General features: G+C 42.2%; 1 protein-coding gene across 3 annotated transcripts; it reads right to left on the bottom strand.

Moving 5' to 3' along the window:
- Positions 1-2,085: 2,085 nt before the first annotated feature.
- On the bottom strand, positions 2,086-18,476 carry ZNF239 (zinc finger protein 239). Of its 3 annotated transcripts, none has more exons than XM_043596897.1 (3): positions 18,360-18,476; positions 17,412-17,536; positions 2,086-3,911 (listed from the first exon to the last, which is right to left on the bottom strand). In XM_043596897.1, exon 3 carries the CDS (start codon positions 3,680-3,682, stop codon positions 2,426-2,428), a length of 1,257 nt encoding a protein of 418 aa, XP_043452832.1. In that variant the 5' UTR covers positions 3,683-3,911; positions 17,412-17,536; positions 18,360-18,476; the 3' UTR covers positions 2,086-2,425. The 3 variants fall into 3 exon arrangements, with proteins under 3 accessions (XP_043452832.1, XP_043452831.1, XP_043452833.1); XM_043596896.1 differs by having other exon boundaries at positions 17,412-17,452; positions 18,360-18,462; XM_043596898.1 differs by having other exon boundaries at positions 17,412-17,452; positions 18,218-18,386.
- Between the last annotated feature and the right edge of the window lie 4,826 nt (positions 18,477-23,302).

Below are 23,302 nucleotides of genomic sequence, written 5' to 3'. Positions count from 1 at the left end.
CTGAAAAAAACTCTTCTTCAACAATCCTAAAGCACACATATATTTTTTTCATGAAATTGGGATGTATCTTAGCAAAGTGCTTTTTTCACAATCAATGGTTTCTTAAGATCTGATGAAATGTGACATATCCCCTGTTGTTCCCCCTGTATTTTCACGTGTAAATCCCTCTTTTCCACAAACTTCTTTCCCATAATCCGTGAAATGCTTCCCAAGGACTCTGATCATATTTCAATTGTATTAAGGAAGATGATGCTTAAAAGAAAATAGTAAAAACTAAACATAGTTAAGAAAATTGATATCATAAGTTATGTATAAAAGGAAATTTGGAAAAACAAGCTATTTTATAACCATTTGAGATTTGGACTTCCGACCTCCCTCTATCCTCAAAACACACAGGTTCTTGTGATCATATTTGGCTCCAAACCCCAGTTAGATTCCATATATCAGGGAGTTAGAAGACATATGTGACAAAGAGTGAAATCCTGAATAGATACTCAGGTATGATCTATGAGGGTAGAAGGAATGAGAGACATTCATTCATTATTCTAGAGATTGGTGAAACAGAATCATATCATTTGTGATGTTGCCTTAGAGTACCCAAACAAGTGAGACATTATGGAATGGCTAAAGGGCAGATGCTTAATCATCACCCTAATCATTGCATATGGAACGCTTACTCAAGGGTGGAGTCAAATATTCTGGAACTATCTCTTAAAGGCAAATGTCCTAATCTCTCTTCTTTATTCCTTAATAGAGATGAGCTGTTTCCCCAAAATTAATGTATACTTTTCCTGTTATCTATGTCCAGTTAACTACTTCAGCTTACCTTGGTCAGGATATATTAGTTATAACCCCATGTTCTCAAGCTAATAAGTAAGCATCCATATTTTTCATATATGGATACTAGTTATTGGTGAAAAACTGGGGTATGAAACACTAGGTAACCACCTGAGAACTGCTTGAGGAATCATTAACCATTAGTGAGAAAATGAGGGCTGCTCATTGTAAATTTCACTTTAGTTATGTACATAATCACTTTTCTTTCAACTGTTGCTTCCGCTTCTTGTATCAACTTCTAGGGGACAAATGTCTCTTTGAAGTGTCCTAGCTTCACACTGCAAGTGAATTATATGTGATACATTGCATATTTTAAGCCTGGTCATCCCAAACATACGCTCCAAATAGGTTAAAATGTTTTTATATAGCTATTTTTTTTCACATTTATTTATTTTTGAGAGAGACAGAGTGTGAGCAGGGAGGGGCAGAGAGAGAGAGGGAGACACAGAATCTGAAAACAGGCTCCAGGCTCGGAGCAGTCAGCACACAGCCTCTCATGGGGTTCAAACTCCCAAAATGTGAGATCATGACCTGAGTGGAGTCAGAGGCTTAGCCAACTGAGCCACCCAGGTGCCCCATATAGCTATTTTTATGTGAAGTACTTTCAGCCAAATATAAGAATAATTTTATAAATCAGACTTCTAGATCTATAGTGAGACCTAAACAGGCTGGGGATTCTGTGAAAACAAATGGCTTTTGGGGGGTACAGCAAATATTAAAACAAGAGATAAGCCCAAAGAGAAAAATACTAGAAATTTTCTCTCTGGACTCCTTTATTTTGCTTAGCACAGACATGAGTGCTGAAGAAAATTAAGGAAATGAGGTAGTGAGGAATTAAATACATTTAGATATATTTCACTTCTGCTATGTTTCAACATGGTATATGTACCCGATTTGGCTTTAGTTTGGTGGCGGGGGGTCATCTGAAGTGGTGAGATCTGGAAGAACCCCAATAGACCAGCCGCACCCAGGAAAAAGAACTACTTCTGTTCCTAGGCAGCTGCCTTAGGGGGATGGGTTCAATATTCTGTAAAACAGTGTATGGAGTGTACCACACAAGTAGCTCCTCTCTACCACCTGCCACGTGGCCACACACTGTTGGTATATTTTTTTCATAAACACAAGAGATTTCATGCCCATAGTATCTCCCACCACTCACTCCCTTGACCTAAAACTAACACGTGCAATCACAGTTCAGAGAGAGCTCATCAAGGCTGGAAGGAAATAGGAAAAACACAAGGCACATGATTTGAAGAGAAACCAGAGTTTCAATTTCTCAGAATGTGAACAAAGGGAAACATGTTCTGCTTGCACAAATATAAAGTTTTTTGCACTTAAAAATGCGGGGTAGGATATACAGTTCTAATAACACTGGCTGAACTGCAAAGTACAGATATTTCACTCTACCCATCCGAGGAACCAGAACAATCGGTTCTCTGAATAGCATGACAAAGTGCTTGGTACTTAAATACTTTAAATGAATGAATAAATTTCAGTGAGGGAACATATCTGAATAACCTATGATCTCTCTCCTGAGAATATAAAGGGAAGAGTGATATTAAAAATGTTTAAGTCTTTCCAGTAGACCTTATTTAATAGGATCTTTCCTATGAACCCGCTGGTGGATGTGGAGGTTGGAGCTCTGGCTGAAGCCCTTCCCACACTTGCTGCACTCATAGGGCTTCTCTCCAGTATGCACTCTCTGGTGGATGAGGAGTTTTGAGCTCTGGCTAAATCCCTTTCCACACTTGCCACAGTGATAGGGCTTCTCTCCAGTGTGGACTCTGAGATGGATGCGGAGATCAGAGCTCTGGCTAAAGCCCTTCCCACATTCGTAGCACTGGAAGGGCTTCTCACCTGTGTGTATGCACCGGTGAATGTGAAGGTTCGAACTCTGACTGAAGCCCTTCCCACATTCTCCACATTTGTAGGGCCTCTCCCCAGTGTGGACTCGCTGGTGGATGTGCAGGTTGGAGCGCTGACTGAAGCTCATACCGCACTCCCCACACTCATAGGGCTTCTCGCCAGTGTGCACTCGTTGATGAATGTGCAGTTTGGAGCTCTGACTAAAGCCCTTCCCGCACTTGTCACATTTATAAGGCTTCTCGCCTGTATGGACTGCGTGATGAATGAGCAGACTTGAACTCCTTGTGAAGCCTTTTCCGCACTTGTCACACTTATAGGGTTTCTCATCCGTGTGGACTGCTCGATGGATGAGGAGACTGGAGCTCCTCGTGAAGCCCTTCCCACACTGCTCACATTTGTAGGGCTTTTCTTCTGCGTGGCGTCTTTGATGAAGTAGTAGTTCTGAGCGCTCGCTGAAGTCCTTACCACACTGACTACATCTGTGTAGCTTCTCTGCAGTGTGGATTTTCTCACACAGATTACTGCCTGAGCTGTTGTTATGTCTTTTCCTGCAGTGGTAATGGTTACAGGGTTTCTCCTCTGTATGAGCTCTCCGATGACTACGACCGACCGCTTGTGATTTCCAACCACAAATGTCTTTGCAGTTACAGTCAAAGTGATCCAAAGATTCTCTCAACTGGCCATTCTGGCAAGTCGCCTCACCACTGACCAATGGCGAGACCAGTTCTGTTACATCAGACAAAAGTTTAATTTGAAGGTTCTCTGAACAATGGTCCATGGGAGGACTTTCTCCTCCCAAGACTTTTCTCTCAGTGCCTTCTTCAGTTATAAACAGACTTTTACTTTTCTGAGGATCCTGGGGCTCATTTTTGCAGAAAGTTACTGAGGAGCCCTTTGTGGCCACTTGGCTTGGGACTTTCAAAGACAAATATTCTTCACTTGCCATGTTTTTATAATCATCACTTTGAAGAGTCACCATACTGCTCTTGTTTCTAGAAATACAGAAGATGCTTTTCCCTACTTCTGACAAAGGGAAAAATCTAGTTCAGGATTCCTGTACCCTTCTCCTGGAAGATTCACAATACAATCCTGACTCTGTTATTGTGCTGGCCATATCTTCTAAAATTAGCCAGCAGAAAAGCCCCTACGTAATAGATCCCTAAGTCTTTTTTCTTGAAGATTCTCCATAGAATTTTCATTCAAATCTCCTAGGGAACAAAGAGAATTCAGTGATAAGAACATACAAAGAGTAGATTTCAAGATTTTGGAACTAGAATGCCTAATGCTTAAAGATTTAGTAACTAGGAAAAGGTTCAGTCTAGTCCTTATAGTCATGTCCTTTGGGTTAATGTCAGAAGGAGAGAAGGCTTAGCTACACAAGGCAGAAATCTTGTCTCAGCTTTTAAACAAACAAAAAAAAACCTGTTCTTCCCCTAACCTTGCATAGGCAATGAATGTGTCCTTGTCACAAATAACGTTTCATTTCACTTTACTTCATTGTACTTTAATTAAATTTGCATTTAAATTGGTAACCCACTTTAAAAGGTGCTGGGGATACAAAGAAGAAAATAGAAATTCTTCTGCTTAACAAGTTAGAGCCTACTAGGAAGAAAGACAGTATCAACAGTGATAACCGTAAGTATGACAACAGATGCACGCACAACCAGTCATGGGAGCACAGAGTACAGGCATTCAACCCAAACCTTGGGGAAGATTTCTGGGAGCAAATGGAAGGGGGGGAAAAAATGAAAATGCAGAGAAAATATGACATGCTCCAGAAAACTATACACAACTCCTTGTGGAGGATATAAAACAGGTGACAGTGGTAAAAAGTGTGCTCTGAAGAGGAAGGCAGGAGCCAGAACAAAGGGCTTGGCGTGTACTATAAGGATTTAGGATTACAACCCTCAGGGATTTAAAGGACTTCAATGGGGAGCAAAATACCTGATTTTGTGATTTTTTTTCAACGTTTTTTTATTTTTTTTTATTTTTGGGACAGAGAGAGACAGAGCATGAACGGGGGAAGGGCAGAGAGAGAGGGAGACACAGAATCGGAAACAGGCTCCAGGCTCCGAGCCATCAGCCCAGAGCCCGATGTGGGGCTCGAACCCACGGACCGCGAGATCGTGACCTGGCTTAAGTCGGACGTTTCACCGACTGCGCCACCCAGGCGCCCCTGATTTTGTGATTTTAAACACCATCAGAGATAAGCAAGACTTTAGGTAGAGAAACAATTGCTGCAGCAAATCAGAAGCAAAGTGATAAGGATGGTTATCAAGACAAAGGGAGAAATTCATTGTAAATCACATGATGACTAACTAAACTTAGGAGGGGAAGGAGGCACCCACCAGGATCCTTAAGTTCCTTACTTGAATTGACCAGGTATGGGGGTGTACTTGGTAAGACAGGCTGGAATGGGAAAGTGGGGACCAATAACAAACACAAACTTTGCCTTGTTTAATTTGTGGTGTTCTTGTACTGTTCAGTAATATGGGCCTGGAACTCCTGAGAGAGAACTGTGCCAGGAATGTAGATTTTAGACTTACTAGTATGTATGTTCATCAAAACAATTAGAGTGAGTATCTTAATATTACACTGAGGTGACAAAAAAGAAGTCCACAATAGTCTTGTAAAAATAGGCCACAATTAGCAGAATAAAAATGTTGAGAAGCTCCTAGATGATAAAGAGCAGATGAATGAGAACTGATGGAGAATCCAAAAAAAAAAAAAAAAACCCAAAAAACAAAACAAAGCAAAACAAAACAAAAACCAAAAACAAATAAACAAACAAAAAAACCAAAACCCAAATGCACAGCTCAAATCACATACAGAGAAAAGGGCTTCCAAAAGACTAAGATCTCAACAAATCCTAGAAATTCAAATTCCAAACTCAGAATCAACAGTTATAAAGAGAGGTTTACCCTGGAAACATGTTTATTAATTCATGTTAGGCATTTCTTTTCTTTTCTTTTTTTTTTTTTTAGTTTTGTTTATCTACTTTGGAGAGAGAGAGAGAGACAGAGTTCAAGAGGGGAAGGGCCAGAGAGGGAGACACAGAATCCAAAGAAGGCTCCAGGCTCTGAGATGTCAGCACAGAGCCTGACGCAGGGCTCGAACTCACAGACCGCAAGATCATGACCTGAGCTGAAGTCGGACACTTAACCGACTGAGCCACCGAGGCGCCCCTAATGTTAGGCATTTCTAATGGCTGGACAAGTTGTTGCCATTAGCAGCACCACTCTCCCAAGCACCTTCTTCTCTACAAAAAAATGAAACATTGGGTGGCTAAGGGTAGTGGCCCCACAGAAAGCCTCAAGAACAAAATAAATGGTCTGCCAAAGAAAAACTCCTAATAGTATTATTTGGGCTGGAGAGAAAACCAGAAGTTGAGGTAATACTGAACCTGCACAATGAAAGGGTTGATTAAAGTACAAAAAGAAGCAACTGACTCCACATGTGCCCAAAATAAGGCTCGAGGTAACCCTTGAAGTGGGATTTCTGATAAGAGAGATACCTCAGAGCTAGAGATTGAGAAGCAGGGCACATCCCAGGTAATTTTGCACTGACAAGGCAACCTTAAAAAAGGGGTTTACAACCACCCACCATCTGGATTCTTATATCTGTCTCAAACCCAATCAGCAGAGGTGTCCTCTATAAGTACAGCATGCATGCACCAAAGAGGGCCAAGCATCAGCTGAGGATACATACTCCAGTGTCATACTGTGAACATAAGCCTTTTGAAAAAAAAAAATGAGACAATAAAAACAATATAAGCAGACTAAAAAAAAAAAAAAAAAAAGCAGAAAACTAACATAAATGAAGACTGGCATAAACTCAAGAAATAATGACCAGAGGAAACAGAATTTAAAAGGTACGTAATTAAAATCCTAGAGAAATCTGAGAGGATATCGCATCTAGAAAAACAACATAATCTAATAAAATATAAACACATTGCTATGAAAAATAATCAGAATTCTTTCAAATTAATAAAAGGACTGAAAAGGATTACAACTATCCCTGTCATGCCCATTTGAAATACTCAGGCACTAGTTGCACAATCTTATGTAAGAGGAACTCTTATGACATCCATTCTACACATGAGGAAACCCAAGGTTGAAAAGGTTAAGTAACTTATGTCACAGCTACCGTCAAGCTGTCTGATCCTAAGGTCTACGATCTCAATGGGTCGAGAAGCAAAATGAACACATGGCTAAGATGGAAGATTGAGGGATTCTCCTAGAATGCAGAGTAAAAAAAGATACAGATGGAAAGATAAAAGTAAAAGCCCATTTTGTAGTAGTTCCGTGAATATGGTGAAGACTGAAGGGAGGGAGAGAAATGATCAAAGCAGTAACAGATAAAAATATTTCTTAGAATTCACAATTCAGTGCTCACTGAATGCTAAAAATCGTATGTGAAACTTCAGGACTTCAAGGGAAAAAAAAAATACCAGAAAACACAAAAGCATCCAGACAGAAATGGTAGGTTGTGTGCAAATAAATGAGAATTAATATATTAACACCGAACTACCAATAAACAATACTGGAAGCCTGAAATAATTGAGCATTATCTTCCATTTGGAGGAAAAGTGATTGTGAAGAAGATGATACACAATACAAGAAATCGCAGTGAGCAAAGAAGTCAGTAAAATAGACAGTTAAGTTGAATCGACTGTTGTTACATAAGAGAAAACTATAATAATTAACCAAACCAATATAAAACAGCATGGAAAATCACCCCAAATAAAATACTTTAAAAAGCAAGCATTGGGGCGCCTGGGTGGCGCAGTCGGTTAAGCGTCCGACTTCAGCCAGGTCACGATCTCGCAGTCCGTGAGTTCGAGCCCCGCATCAGGCTCTGGGCTGATGGCTCGGAGCCTGGAGCCTGTTTCCAATTCTGTGTCTCCCTCTCTCGCTGCCCCTCCCCCGTTCATGCTCTGTCTCTCTCTGTCCCAAAAATAAATAAAAACGTTGAAAAAAAATTAAAAAAAAAAAAAGCAAGCATTAACTTTAGGAAAGGAAAAAAAAAAAAAAAAAGGAACTGTAATTATAGTACACTACTTTACCCTGCAGGGAACAAGCGTTATGAAGTCAAAGCAATGTAAGCATTAATTGTGGATGAGTGTTGGGGAAAATAATGTAAAAGAGCTAAATCCTCATTTATGATTTAAATAAGTCAATATAAAATATAAAATACTGATAAACTGAAAATTAGCAGTATATTATAATAAACATTAAAACTATACTGAGATACCATTTTCCACCTGTTAAACTGGCAAAAACCAAAAGCCTGAAAACACACTGCTTGTGAGTGTAAATTTGTAACACCCCCAAGAAGGACATTTTGACAATGATCAAAATCACAAATGTATGCACTCCACATTTCGGCTTGGGAGTTTCATTCTTCAGATTTCCAGGTAGACTTGTGAAATGGTAACTGCAGGAGATTTAGTCACTGCAGATGGCTTGTGACAGCAAATGACCACAACCTGGGTAGAGGGGAGTTAGGGACATGAAGGAAGGTTTACACTGTGCACCTTTTTATTTTTGTAGTATAGCTTTAATAATTTATTTACTTACTGAAGAAATTTTTTTTTACATTTATTTATTTTTGAGAGACAGAGACAGAGTGTGAGTAAGGGAGGGGCAGAGAGAGAGGGAGACACAGAATCCGAAGCAGATTCCAGGCTCTGAACTGTCAGCACAGAATCTGACACAGGGCTCGAACCCACGAACCATGAGACCATGACCTGAGCCAAAGTTGGACACTTAACACACTGAGCTACTCAGGTGCCCCACCTTTTTTTTTTTTTTTAATATGTATTTATTTTTGAGAGTGAGAGAAACAGAGAGCAAGAAGGAAAGGGCAGAGAGAGAGGGAGTTTGAAATATTTTTTTTTAGGGGGGTTCCATGGAGCCCAATGCACAGCCTGAATCTGGGCCCTGAGGTCAAGACCTGAGCGGAGATCAAGAGTTGGACACTTAACTGAGCCACCCAGGTGCCCCAATTTTTGAGATTTTTATATCTTACTTGCATTAAAAAATATTGGACATCCACATTCAATGTTTTATCAATGAAAAATGAAAACCTAGCATTGAGACTGATACTGGAAGCATAGAGCACAGGCGTTATGTTTATATAAAGAAAATGAAAGCACAGGCCTCTCACTACTTACAGGGACTTCTTCACTCTGTGGTGCTTGCCTCACCTCCCAGGTTTAGTTGAAAATAATGGTTCAAGAGCCATAGTCACTGAGGGAAGAGAACCATGTGGACAGAGGCAGGAAAAAAACCCTGATAGCCATTATTACAGGCTATTTCTTTTTGGTGGTTTTGTACAATGTCTGTTTTTACTACGGGATGGCAATTTCACATGGTTTAATCTAGTAAGTATATATGTATCTTACATCTGTGAAAAAGCCTTTTGTGGGGGCGCCTGGGTGGCTCAGTCGGTTATGCATCAACTCTTGATTTTGGCTCAGGTCATGATCTAGCAGTTCAAGAGATCGAACCTTGTGTCAGGCTCCACACTGAGTGCTGAGTGTGGAGGCTGCTTGGGATTCTCTCTCTCCCTCTCTCCGCCTCACCATGCTCACTCTCTCAAAATAAATAAACAAACATTTAAAATTATTTAAAACAATTTTTTTTTATTTTAGAGACAGAACACAAGTGGGAGAGAGGGACAGAGGGAGAGAGAAGCCTAAGCAGGCTCCATGGAGCCCCACATGGGACTCAATTCCATGACCCTAGGACCATGACCTGAACCAAAATCAAGAGTCAGATACTCAACTGACTGAGCCACCCAAGCGCCTCTAAAAATTTTTTATCATTGAATTTTTTCAACGTTTATTTATTTTTGGGACAGAGAGAGACAGAGCATGAACGGGGGAGGGGCAGAGAGAGAGGGAGACACAGAATTGGAAACTGGCTCCAGGCTCTGAGCCATCAGCCCAGAGCCTGACGCGGGGCTCGAACTCCCGGACCGCGAGATCGTGACCTGGCTGAAGTCGGACGCTTAACCAACTGCGCCACCCAGGCGCCCCTCATTGAATTTTTTAATGGGTACACATTTTTCTCCTATATGTTCCACTATAATTTGTATAACCAACACCTTCTGATATGTTTGGTGAGTAATTTTTTCACTATTTCATTTTATCTATCTATCTATCTATCTATCTATCTATCTATCTATCTATCTATTTATTTATTTTGAGAGAGAGAGAACAAGTGGGAGAGGGTCACAGAAAGAGGGAGAGAGAGAATCCCAAGCAGGTTCTGCACTGCCAGCACAGAGACTGATGCAGGGCTCAAACTCATGAACTGTGAGATCATGACCTGAGCCAAAATCAAGAGTTGAATGCTTAACTGAGTCACCCAGGTGCCCCTTCAGTATTTTAAATAATTCTATAATGACTTATCATTCTCCATGATTTTCGGTTGGAGTACTGATTATTTCCTTACAGTAGATACCTAAAAATGAATTATTATATCAAAAATGTTTAACTTCTTTGATTTAAGCAGTCAAAATGTTTTTTGAGAAAAACTGTCAGTTATATCCATATTTTACTTTATGGTATGAAATTTTGTCTCATCAAAAGTATTTTCTTCTATTCAGAAGGGGAGATGGATAAATCCCTGAATGTGTAAGAAAAGAAGCAATGGAAACTAGACATTGCAGGGCAAGGGATATTTAATGAAAATAAAGTCAAGCAGAGATAGTACAAGGCCAATGTGGGGAAAACGTGGGAAAAGACAAGCGTTCAGATAAGAAGGTCAGTGTAAATGGGAAACACCACAAACTTCTGAAAAGGAAGTGGGGGTGGGGGGAGTAAGTGACTAGAAAAAGGGAGATCAGTATGTGGAGACTATCCTTTGAGGCCTTAGCTTTCTCCACAGACCAGAGAACTTCAGAGAGAACTCCGGGAATATTAAAAAAGGGACTCCTCTTTCATGAATTAGCCTGGGCTTACAATCTGCCATGATGCCTAACTGATTCCTTTGGAGTTTATTTTCCATTATATAATGATCTTCACCTTGGTCTGAGAGATCACAACTGGGAGACAAGAAGGATCGGGTAACTGTACAGAAAGCAAATTCAGTCCCAAGGGATGATTTTATAAGGGATATGGTTTTTAAGATGACTCAGTAAAGCTACATTCTCCAATTCTTTTTTATTAATTTAAAGTTTATTTATTTATTTTGAGAGAGAGAGAACGAGCGAGCACGCGTGTCAGCAGAAGAGGGGCAGAGAGGGAGAGAGAGAATCCCAAGCAGGCTCCATACTGCCAGACGAGAGCCCAATGTGGACTCGAATTCATGAACTGTGAGATCATGACCTGAGCTGAAGCCAAGATTCAGATGCTTAACCAACTGAAGCACCCAGGCGCCCCTACATTCTCCAATTCTTAACAAGCCAAATTCTTTGGCTGCATAGAATAATCAGAAACATCTTTTGTGCCAAAAAAAAAAAAAATTAGGAAACATCAATTCCTAAACTACACCCCTGGGGCCCCATCACTATTTAAATTTGAAGAAACAAAGATTCTAATAGGCAGGTGTCCAGGCTCATGTTCTTACCTATGGAGACCAACTGTGGTCTCCAGCATCACAGCTCAGTGCAGCTTCCTCTGAGCAGAGTCCAGACAGCCTTGCCCTTCCTCAGTGAAGCCCCAAGAAACATCCTTGAATGTTACTAGCTTCTAAAACATTAAGCACATTTCTCCTCGACTGGCAACCATTTGCACAAATGCCTTGGAAGGAATGTGGGGTTGGTAGCACTGGACAAGGTAAGAAGGGTACAGAAGAGTATAGTTCAGGGATATGAGTCATTTAAGTCAAGTTTTGTTGGAACAACTTTCTCTTCTCATCCACTTTGCTATTTTTATCCAAATCCTTCCCTTCCTGTCCACAACTCACCCAAGCTTAAGCTGTCCAGTTACTGAATCTTTCCTTGTCACTGTCATCTCATGACATTGCTGAGTTGTCTTTTCCGCCCATTCCTATCATTATCCTGATAATCTCAACACCCAAGAGAACACTTTGCTAAACACTCTAACTTCACGTTTCTTAACTACTTTAATGCTACTCATCTCTGCCTCATTTCTTCAAACTCAATAACCATAACCAGGGTCATTTTGCTATATGGACCACCCTGCTTTTGAAATATTACTCTCTTACTATCCTACTCTTTAAAACCATCTTCCTGTTCTTTCTGCTCTTTCTCTTCCATCACACCTCTTTTATCAAGAGCACCACCTGCTAACTCTTCCTTTTTTTTCCTCCCAGCCAGAGTATACTTCTTTTTCTTCCCCCTCAAAGTATACTTCTGATTTCAAGTCTTTCCCTAGTCCTATCAATCATGTTCTTTCTACTTCTAAACTAAGCAGTTGAACGTTCCTGGAAAAAAGAAAATAGCACATATACACATACCATAAAATACTATCCTTAGGTATTCCCAAATATTTACCTCCAGCAATGTTTCCCCTTACCTCTACACTCCAAATCCCACTTAACATCTGCACTTGGATGTGTAGGAGGCACGTAAAATTTAATAGGCCCCAGTGGAACTCTTGCTCCTAAAAATCTCCATCAATATCTGCTTTTGCCTAGGGGTCCTCATTTTAGTAAATGGCCACACAACCCACCCAGTTGCTGAAGTCAAAGTCCTAGAAGTCATTTTGATTCTCTCCTCTCTTCCTCACATTTTATCCATACCAAGTCCTATCGATTCTACCTCTAAAACACATCAGAATCTACTCACTTCTCTCCACCTTGGAGATTATGATTATGAGCACAGCCATATTAAGTTTGAATTGTACCAACCTCCCAATTTGTCTCTCTGCTTCCACACTTGCTACCGCACACAATGAATTTTCCACATAGTAGCCAGGGTGATCTTTTAAAACATCACATCAGGCAGGAAACCCTCCAAAGGTTTGCAACGGACATTGAGTAAAATCCAGACCCTTCATCTTAGTCTGCAAAGCTTCACAGACTGGGGTCCTGTCACTTCTCCAACCTCAACCCAAGTCACTCCTCCCTACGTGTCATACTTGGCCGCAGTGACCTTGCAGGTCCTTGACAACATCAAACCTATCCCGACTTAGGGCCTTTAAACTGGCTGTCCCCTCTGCCCAGAACATTCTTTTCCCACATCCACACACACCTGGTTCCTTTTCATTCAGGTCTCAGCTGAACTACTGCTGTCAGGGAAGCATTTCCTGTCTTAATTTCCTGTCTAATCCACAGTAGCATCCAGAAACTATCACTTCTCTTTGTTTTCATTTCTTTGCACTACTTATGCCTTATCTCATTTTCTTATTTATTCATTTGCTTTCTTATTTACCATCTCTCCCCACTAAGATATATGTTACTTAAGAACAGAGAGGTGTCTGATCCTTGCATCCTCAAGCAATGCCTGTCACTTAACAGGCGTCCAAACATTTATTTAGTTAACTTCACAGTGACTCTGGTTCCTTCCAGAGTTCTGTGGATGGAGCAACACTTCTCAAATTACCTCTGGTGAAGGAATACTTTCTTTTAAAAAGTTTCCAATATGCCAGGCTTGTCACATTTTTGTAAAATACGATAAAAAAGAGTTACTAGAAAATAAAAACCCAGACATAGAAAGTACCGAAGCCATTTTTAAATTATTAAATTATTATTAAAATATTGAATTATTTATTTTTTTTTCAACGTTTATTTTATTTTTGGGACAGAGAGAGACAGAGCATGAACGGGGGAGGGGCAGAGAGAGAGGGAGACGAAGAATCGGAAACAGGCTCCAGGCTCTGAGCCATCAGCCCAGAGCCCGACGCGGGGCTTGAACTCACGGACCGCGAGATCGTGACCTGGCTGAAGTCGGACGCTTAACCGACTGCGCCACCCAGGCGCCCCTAAAATATTGAATTATTTTAAACACTCTCAGTGTCTCTCCTTGTGTCTTTGCAGACTGGTAACAAGCCATCTGTGGGCTGCCACTAGCCTACAGGCCACACCTAAAAAGCAGACTGACAGAATATACATAAAATGAGAACGAAGTGAGCCACAGAAGCAGCTCAACTCTGGGCCAGGGAAGAACCTGCTAACTGTCAGAACTCCAACACCTCATGCCTGAGGCTGAAGGGGCTCTACCCACTCGCGCCTCAGGAAACTGAAGACAACCAGGCCGCTTGCAGGAATGATAGGACTACCCTACTTGTCACCAGTGGAAGGTAATGATGAGGGAAGGCAGCAGTTTCCTCCCAAGCTCTCAGGTCTCCACTGTATCTGAGGAGAGAGAGATGAGATTGGGCTCAAGAAGCCTGCAAGTTCCTGCGTGAAGGTGGGAAAGAAAAGCGGCAGAAGTGGTGGTTGCTGCCTCAGGGTGCCATACATACACCCATGAGGACAGGGGCCGGGGGAACGTCAAGCATTAGGATTAGCCACTCCTTTCAACCAGACTTTCTTCTCAACCTCAGAGAACAAGGTTTCTTTATGTATGAGGCTAACCTCTCCCGTCGCATTCTAGATTCAATCTTCTTCCTTTTGAAATTCAAGTCCATCAATTATCTTTTTTCCCCTCTCATTTTTTAACCATCTTCCTTCCACTCAGTCATCTGGATGGTCTAAGACTCCCGCCCTACCTCAGTAATTTCAAACCACTTCAGATCTTGTGAACTCTTCTCTCCTAAATCTCCCTTCAAAGTGTTACCTCTCCTTTATTTCACTGCCACCGTCGTAGGTAAGGCCCCCGTTTCTTATTCTAGACCACAGTAAATCCTTACCAAGTCTTTAAAATACCAGTTTTGTCATTTTTCAATCCAGAGACTGAAAGACTGAGTTACTAATTTTTTAAGATCCCACAGATAAAGTGGTGGGGAGAATTCCATGTCAAGAATGGAAAGGATATGTTGATGGAGTACTAACTCTGCAGTAGACTAAAGATTCCGGGATAAGAAATGGTAGGACAGTGGGCCACATGAAAGGTATCAGTGTGATAAAGGGAAAGAAAATAGTGGTTCTGCCAAAGACAAAGCTGGACGAAGGAATCTGAATAATGAACAGTCTCCCCTGATATCAGTGGAGCTAATGAGTTACACCCAAGGTAGACTCAGTATCCTGAAGGCTAACCAAAGGGAAAGGTCATGGGACTAGCAGTTTCCTGTTCCCACCTGACAAATGTCAAACTCCTTAAAACTATTTATATCATGTAACTTTCCACTTCCTTTCCAGAGCCCATCCTTGCTGGATCCAACAATTTACTCAGAGGCAGGAAAACAGTAATGCAGAAGTCAGGAGGTAGACAAGTGCTGTCGTCAGACTAGATTACCTGCAGTTAACCAAATGTCATGCTGTAATCTAGAATAGCCCTTTACATGCTGCTTCTGTCCTGACTTTTATTTCTTCCATTCATCTTGCAACTCCTTTCAGTTTCAAGACAATCAACAACTGCCTTTCTGAAGCATGAGGATAAGTTAAATGCCTCTTCCTTCAAGATCCCATAGTATTTTTCACATATCTCTACCATAGCTATAAAGTCTGTCTTCCAAATTGGCTACAAGATTCTAAAGGATAGGGGCCATGTTCAACTAATCTTTAAATCCCCAGCAACTAAGCACAACTGACTAGGGATCTAAACGATAGTTACAAATTCACATTCAACTTAAATGAACGATGAAAAGATACAAGTATACGTGAACTTTGAGATCATCAAGGTAAACACTCTAATTTTACAGATGAGAAGACCAAGGCTCATGATAGTGAAGTGACTTACTCAAGGTCACAGAGGGAGGGGTTAAATTGGGACTCCTGCCTTTCAGACTCAAGGACAATGTCTGGTACATAAGAGAACACTCAATAAGTATTGGTGGAATAAAGTCTTTCTTTAAATTCAAAAGTTATTAATATATACCAGAATTTCAAAATTCCACTATATTAGCAATCCCCAACTTCATGATAAATAATCTTCATCAGGGCCTAGGTAGAGGAAAAGGAAGCAAAATATATAGAGCACAGGGTTTCATTCACATTAATTTCCCTTGAAGTCCTCAATTCCTTTTCAAGGCACAGAGATGGCATGCTCTTAGCACGTTGGGGGCAGCTTACTGTCCTCTAAACAGATCTTTATAAGAGCTCATGGTCTCTTCCTATGTATCTAAGAACTGTATTTGCCAAGCAAAAAGATGGTCTTTCTGGTGGTGGTGCAAAGAACCAATTACTTCTTCCTTAAAATCCAGCCTGATATTTTATTCAAGTAACTTCTGGTATAATTCACCTGTTTAGTTATGGAGAGGGAAGAGCATAGAGTTAGAAGACATGGGGTTTCCTTCTGCCTCTGCTGCTTCTGCAACAGGGGACATGGTGCTTTCCTTCAGCTCCCTCAGATTTAGAGCTCTCTGTAAAATGCCAGTCCCAAGGCAGAGAGGGGGCTGGCGGACCCCTCCCATTTCAAACATTCTATGATTCTAAGTGTTAACCTCGAGGTAACTTTCGAGGAATGGTTTTATGGAGACAAATGAGAAATCAGTTTTTACAAAAGTACTACTCAGTAATTTAACAATTTATTGGACCAATTAGACATGTAGGTATGTTGGTGAAGGGAACAAAGCAACCAGAGCATAAAAGATAAATAACCCCTCTTACCTACCTTAATGACGCTCACATTAAGTTTATAGAGATATATCTCACAACAAATCCAACAAATCTTTGGATGTACAGAGGCCAATAAGATTAAAGAAAAAAAAAGTGAATCTCTCCTTTTAGTAGGTTTGGGGCGAGGGTAGTGTCTATGAATCTGAATTCTTTTTTTTTTTTTTTTAATTTTTTTTTCAACGTTTTTTATTTATTTTTGGGACAGAGAGAGACAGAGCATGAACGGGGGAGGGGCAGAGAGAGAGGGAGACACAGAATCGGAAACAGGCTCCAGGCTCCGAGCCATCAGCCCAGAGCCCGACGCGGGGCTCGAACTCAGGGACCGCGAGATTGTGACCTGGCTGAAGTCGGACGCTTAACCGACTGCGCCACCCAGGCGCCCCTGAATCTGAATTCTTAAAAACCACCACAGTAACTCTGATGAACAGCTTGGTTAAGAAGTATTACTGGGAGTGATTTGGTAACAACTGTGCTGGCATTTACCAAACTTTTTTATGTTTAATAAATGGTTATTATTAAGATGTGTATTCTTTCACACACAGAAGGTGCTCATGCAGAAAAGCACCACAATTTATAATTCTGTTTGTTCTCCTGACACCACTTAGCACTGGCTGGAACAGGTGAGAACTCTGAATAACTTTCAATGTGAGTGAAATGCCTTGGCAGGAAAAGGGAGGCTTTGAGAGAGGACCAGGCAAAGACGCTGTGTGGACTCTTTCAATGGGAGAGCACAGCGCAGTGCTCTGGGGAGTGGGCCAAGTTCACGGAGCTAGGGTGGTTCAGTGAAAACTGATGTGGAATTTAAAGTAAGCGGCCACCTGTGCAGACTCTGGCGACATCATTTGGTAGCTATATGCCCTTAGCATATTAATGTTCTTACACCCATATGTATACAATATTTCAGGTCTCACACCGACGTCTGACAATAAAAAGATCGTACAGAACAAAGACAGGACCTGACACCAGATGAGCACTCAATTCATGCTAATGTTCTTTCTTTGTTCCAAGCTAGAAAGGTTCTGTCCATTCTCAGAGAGATGGCATTTTCACAGAGAAGAAACCCCCCAACTCACCTACCTGGCACTAGGTCATTTCCTCCTCTCTGGAAGGTCACCGTCCTGGAAAAGTGGCGTCAGGGAAAGAGAAACAGCCATGAAAATCAAGTCCACCTTGCAGGGTACAGACCAGCCAGACCAGCAAGACTGTAGGAAAAAAGTTACTGAGCTCCTGCGACTAACCCCTTTTCAGTAGCCCTTCCCACGCCATCTCCCGAGCTTTCTTTCTAGTCTCTCCGTGCTGCCCCTCCCTCACCTCTCTCCACACGGCTTTGGATTGAACAGGCCAAGCCTCTCCCCCAAACCCACGAAGGTAAGTAAATCCCGCTGCTCCCAGCAACACTAGGATGTGTCCCTTTCCTCAGGGATTCTGATTTCTGTCCTGAAGTTCTAGAAAGAGCAGTAGGAGCTCTCAGCTTGGATGCTTTGCCTCAGAATGGATTTCCACTCCCCGAGGCGCTTTCCCCGACCTGCCTCATTTCTGGGGTGTGAGGACAGTGCTGTGGGGACAGAAACCTAGGTCTCTCAAAGGGGCCCCTCTAGGTCGCCTAACATCCACCGCAAACCCTGGAATAAGGCCAGTCACCGGCACAGAAATGGCCGGTACGGCCAACTTCGAAGCCTCCAGGCCGGCCAATGCCAGAGCTAAGCCGGGCGAGAGAGATGGGCCCCTCGGAGCCGCAGCCACTTCTGCGCTGGGGGCCGTTTAGTGTCAGGTGATCGCGGTCCGGCCAGGCGGACACAGAGGCGGGCGCGACTCCCGCCCCCCCATCCACCCCTCCACCCCCCCCCCCCCCACACCCCCACACGTGCGGTCCCGGGCCGCACCTCCTCTTGGTCGCGAGCCCTCTCACAGCCGCCCAGCCAGGCTTTCGGGTCTCAGCGGTCCTGCGCCACCACCGCGTCACTCCCACATCCCAACCACAGAATGCCTCCCTGCCCGCAGCGTTGCCTGTCCTGCGCGTCTCACCTCCCACGTGGAATCCTACACCTGCAAGCGCAGTATTCCCGAGATTGACCCGCGTCCGCGCCTAAGGGCCCCCAACTACAAGTCCCAGAAAGCTGCGGGCCGGTCGTACCCACTTCCGGCGCACACTTCCGGCGAAGGTCCGGGCCAGTTCCCGGCTGCGGGGGTTCAGTGGGTAGCTGTCCTTTGAGGTTAGAGACTAGTTTGTTTAAGTTATCTTATTATTATTAAAAAAAAAAAAACAAACTTTTTAATGTTTATTTATTTTGAGAGAGAGAGAGAGAGAGAGAGAGAGAGAGACAGAGCGTGAGAGGGGAAGGGACAGAGAGAGGGAGAGAAGAATCCGAAGTTGGCTCCAAGGTTGGAGCTGCCAGCACAGAGCCCTACGTAGGCTCCAGCTCACAAAGGATGAGAGTGTAACCTGAGCTGGAGTTGAGGCCTAACCGACTGAGCCACCCAGGCACTCCTTATTATTATTATTTTTTAATTATAAGTGTGTCAGTTATTTTAGGAATACCCATTGAAGTGTTGTTAGTTTTTGAAGTGTTACCGGTGTGAAAAGAACGTAAAGATATCACCTGTAATTTTGTCTTTACCCTTAAAAATATTTTGAAATGAATATATGCTATTTGGCCTCACCGTCTTGGCTCCAAAGTTCATTCATATGGCAAACATTCATATGGCAAACATTTCTACGATGTTCCAGAAACTCGAGGGAGGGTGGTGTAACCCCATTTTGCAGCTTTTACATTTTAAAAGTTTCAAGAAGCATACTCAGTGTCTCATCATAAGGGTAAAGTATGGATTCAAGTCCAGATTTTTTTTCTGAATATCCCAGAGCACGTGTTCTTCACACTTGATTCCCTTTATTATTCCCCTGTGTTTCCAAATAATTTTCCCCTTGAAAACTTGGCTTTCTCGTTTATGAAAGGGACCCAGTAACCACAGCCCTTTTCGAGGAAACCCCCAGGAAGGCAAAGGGAGTTAAAGTGTTTCAGAAACTTTCCAGGCTTCTAGATGGTTGAAGGTAACTATCACCGAATTATGGTGCATTATACTTAGAAAATGTCAGGAGGTGTTTGTAGGGATGAGTTGAGGGGCCTCAGGCGGGGTTGTTAGGGGGACAAAGACCTTCACCTTGTGTTCTGCGCAGTTTAGAATCCCTGGAGAATGATCCCTGGAGAATTTCCTCCCAGGGTGGTGCTGGGACCTTGGGATGTGTGTTGAACGGCATTCTGCTGACAATGATCAGCCTGCCTACAAACATATACCCCACACTCATTCACACAAACTATATACATACACACAATCTGTACCCCTTCACAGCATGTTCCCACACAACCACATTCATACATAGCATGTGCTCACACTCACCCATTACTGTCTGTGCGAGAACACATTATTATTCCCCAATTTGTTTCAGTTCATGTATTTAAAAAATTGTTATTTTGAAATAATTATAGATTCACAGGAAGTTGGAAAAAATGTACAGGGAAGTCCCCGTGTCCTTCACCTAGTTTCTCCTAATGGCAGCATCTTACATAAATAAATTTTGTAATTTTCAGGATATAGATCCTGTATGTGTTTTGTTAAGTTTATACCTTAATATTTAATTTTCTTATACTATAAGTGATACTGTGATTTTAATTTCACATTTCACATATTTATTGTTTAGTATATAGAAAATTGATTAATTTTTGTGTGCTGATCTTGTGTAAGACTCTGCTGAACTTAGTGCTTATCAGAGGGTTTTCTTTAAAAAAAAATTTTTTTTTAATCATTATTTATTTTTGAGAGAGAGAGAGCGTGAGCAGGGGAGGGGCAGAGAGAGAGGGAGACACAGAATCCCAAGCAGGCCCCAGTCTCTGAGCTGTCAACACAGAGCCCCACAGGGGGCTCAAACTCATGGACCACGAGATCATGACCTGAGTCAAAGTCAGAGGCCCAACCGACTGAGCCACCCAGGCGCCCCCAGAGGGTTTTCTTTTTTAAATGCTTTTTTGACATTTTTCACATAGAGAATTATGTCATCTACAATTAGAGATCGTTTACCTTCTTTATTTCCAATCTATATTCCCTTTAAGTTTTTTCTGACCTATTGCATGAGCTAGAATTTCCAGCACTATGATGAACAAGCTGATGAGAATAGACATCCTTGTTTGTTACCCCCCACCCCCACCCCCTTTAGGGAGAAAGCATTTGAACTTTTAACATTAACTTTGGTGTTACTTTAGGTCTTTATCAACTTGAGGAAATTCCTTTCTATTCATAGTTTGCTTAGCATTGTTACCATGAGTAGTTGTTGGATTTTATGTAATGCTTTTTCTTATATCAATTGATATGATCTTAATATTTTTCTTCTTTAGTATTGATATGGTAGATTATATACTAATGGGTTTTCAAGTATTGAACCAATCTTGCATATGTAGAATAAATTCCACTTGGCTGAGGTGTATAATCCCCTTTTTATTTTGCTGGATTTGATTTGATAATATTTCGCTGAGTATTTTTACATCTAAATTAATGAGATATTGGTTTGTAGGTTTTTTTTTTTAATGTGTGTTTATTTTTGAGAGAGTGTAAGTGGAGGAGGGGCAAAAAGAGGAAGGGACACGGAGGATCCAAAGGAGGCTCTGTGCTGACCATGAGATCATCTCACAAACCATGAGATCATGACTAGCCGAAGTCAGATGCTTACCTGACTGAGCCTAGGTGCCCTTGTTTCGTTTTGTTTTGTTTTGATGCTGTCTGGTTTTGGTTATCAGGCTAATAATGGCCTCACAAAGTGAGCTGGGAAATAATAGTTCCTCTTGTTTTATTTTTTGGAAGAGACTGCATAAAATTTATGTTAATTCCTCTTTAAATGTTTGATAGACTTCTCCGGTGAAACAATGTAAGCCTGGAGATTTCCTTTTATTTTAAATTACAAGTTAAGTTTCTTTAATAGTCACATGACTCTTCAGATCATTTTATTTTTTTGTTTTTGTTTTTGTAGTTTGTGGTTTTCAGGGAGCTTGTTCAGTGCTCCCAAGTTGTCACATTTATGAATGCAGACTTGTTAGTAGAAGTCCTTCTTGAGCCCTGTTTAGGGGACTCACAATATAGTAAGGAGGTTTTTTTTACCTAAATAGTGTGGCTGAGGCTCACAGGAATGTTCGTATCTGTTTTCCAAGTCAAATGATCTGCTGTGTGGATGTATCTAATGGTAGTTTTTTTTTTTCAATCTTACTTTAGTCTTGCCCCACCCCTATCCAGTACCCTTTTGCCATCTCTCCTTAGCTGATTCCATCCCTGACCCCAGAGAAGGGCAGTTATGGTATGGCCCCCTGAGGCCATTGAGGCCCAGCTAAGTCCTCCATGTGGCCAGGGCCAGATGCTCTGGGGAGAAGCTTGAGAGGTCTTCATTTGGGGTCTGCATCTTCTGCTTGTTGTGGTCTTGGGACCTGGAGGAGCACTGACCAGGGAGCACATCAGTCTGTAGGCCTCAGCTGGAGAGCCCTTGGGAGACACACAGAAAGAAAGGTGGAGGGACTTCCATTTACTGATTTCCTCCTGGATGCCCTGCACTGGGCTCAGGGCCCAATGTTTATCATTGCCTGTTAACAACCCTGTTTTATTTATTATTTAAGAAAAAAAATTTTAATATTTATTTATTTTTGACAGAGACACAGTGCAAGCAGGGGAGAGGCAGGGAGAGAGGGAGACACAGAATCTGAAGCAGGCTCCAGGCTCTGAGCTGTCGGCACAGAGCCTGATGCAGGGCTCGAATTCATGAGCCGTGAGATCATGACCTGAGCCGAAGTCGGATGCTCAACTGACTGAGCCACTCAGGTGCCCCTGCTCACTTATTTTTAAATTGAAGGCACAGAGGATGAGCGAGAAAGGGACAGTGACTTGCCCAAGATCCTGCTGGTGGTAAATGGCAGAGCCGGGATTGAAACTCAGCACCTTGGATATTGAATTGGGCACACGTTCACTATAGCACATTTGTCTGTCACCTCATCTTTTCAGGGGATCACAAATGGAATAGGCCAGAATAGAGATGAGGAAAGGAACTTCTGTTGGACCCCTTGGGCCCTGCCTCCCAGTTCAGCCTGCTGAGGGATCAACCCAACATAGAAATGGTGGTAGATGCAGGTCCAGTCATAGTGGACTCCTAGGAAAGCTGCAGAAATCACTGTAGGAGCTGGAAAAGGGAGGTCAGGGCTCCTGTGTGGATTTGAGCCCAGCCAGGTTGGCTCCTGGCTAGAACAGGGGAACACAGAGCTGCCTCCTTCCGGATTCCTACAAGTTCTAAGAATATGTCCAGTTCTGTTTCCCAGACTGTCCCTGGAATGTGCTCAAATGTGAACCATACAAATGAAGAGGGTGATAAGGAGGATCTCATCCAGCCTTCTTCACTTTTCAGACTGGGAATTGGGGCCCAGAGAAAAGAAGAGAATTGATCAAGTGCCCTCAGACAAGCAGGGAGGGGAGAGGAGGGAAGTTAGTCCTGCCCAGTACTGAAGGGCTCTTGGTGCTGCCTTGCTAGGGATCCAGGGGTAGACACTTATCATTATAGTGTTCCTGCTACTAGATGCACCTCAGCATCATTCCTGCGCTTACTCATTCAAAAGCATTCAGTGAGTATATTCTGTGTACCTTGTCACATACAATGCTGTTTCTCCACAGGGCTCCACCAGCACCGGGGGTGAGGGTTTTAGTGGTTTTCAGCATTATGAATCCTCTCTCCTCCCCCATCAGCCTCTTCATCCTGATTGTTGTTGCTGTGCTTTCACCTTTCTTCAGATTCTACCTGTTGACTTTCTTTAAGATGTCGGCCACTGCCAACTAAGGATATTGATGAGTAGATAACATCTTAAGGAGCGTCCCCCCCAAACTAAGGTTAAGTGTATCACAGGGTATCCTGAAAGGTCTAAAAATCTTTAAACCAAAAAATTGTGGCT

Source organism: Prionailurus bengalensis, chromosome D2 (genome assembly GCF_016509475.1).
Source record: "Prionailurus bengalensis isolate Pbe53 chromosome D2, Fcat_Pben_1.1_paternal_pri, whole genome shotgun sequence".
Lineage (NCBI taxonomy): Eukaryota > Metazoa > Chordata > Mammalia > Carnivora > Felidae > Prionailurus > Prionailurus bengalensis.
This window is presented reverse-complemented; position numbering and strand designations above follow the sequence as displayed.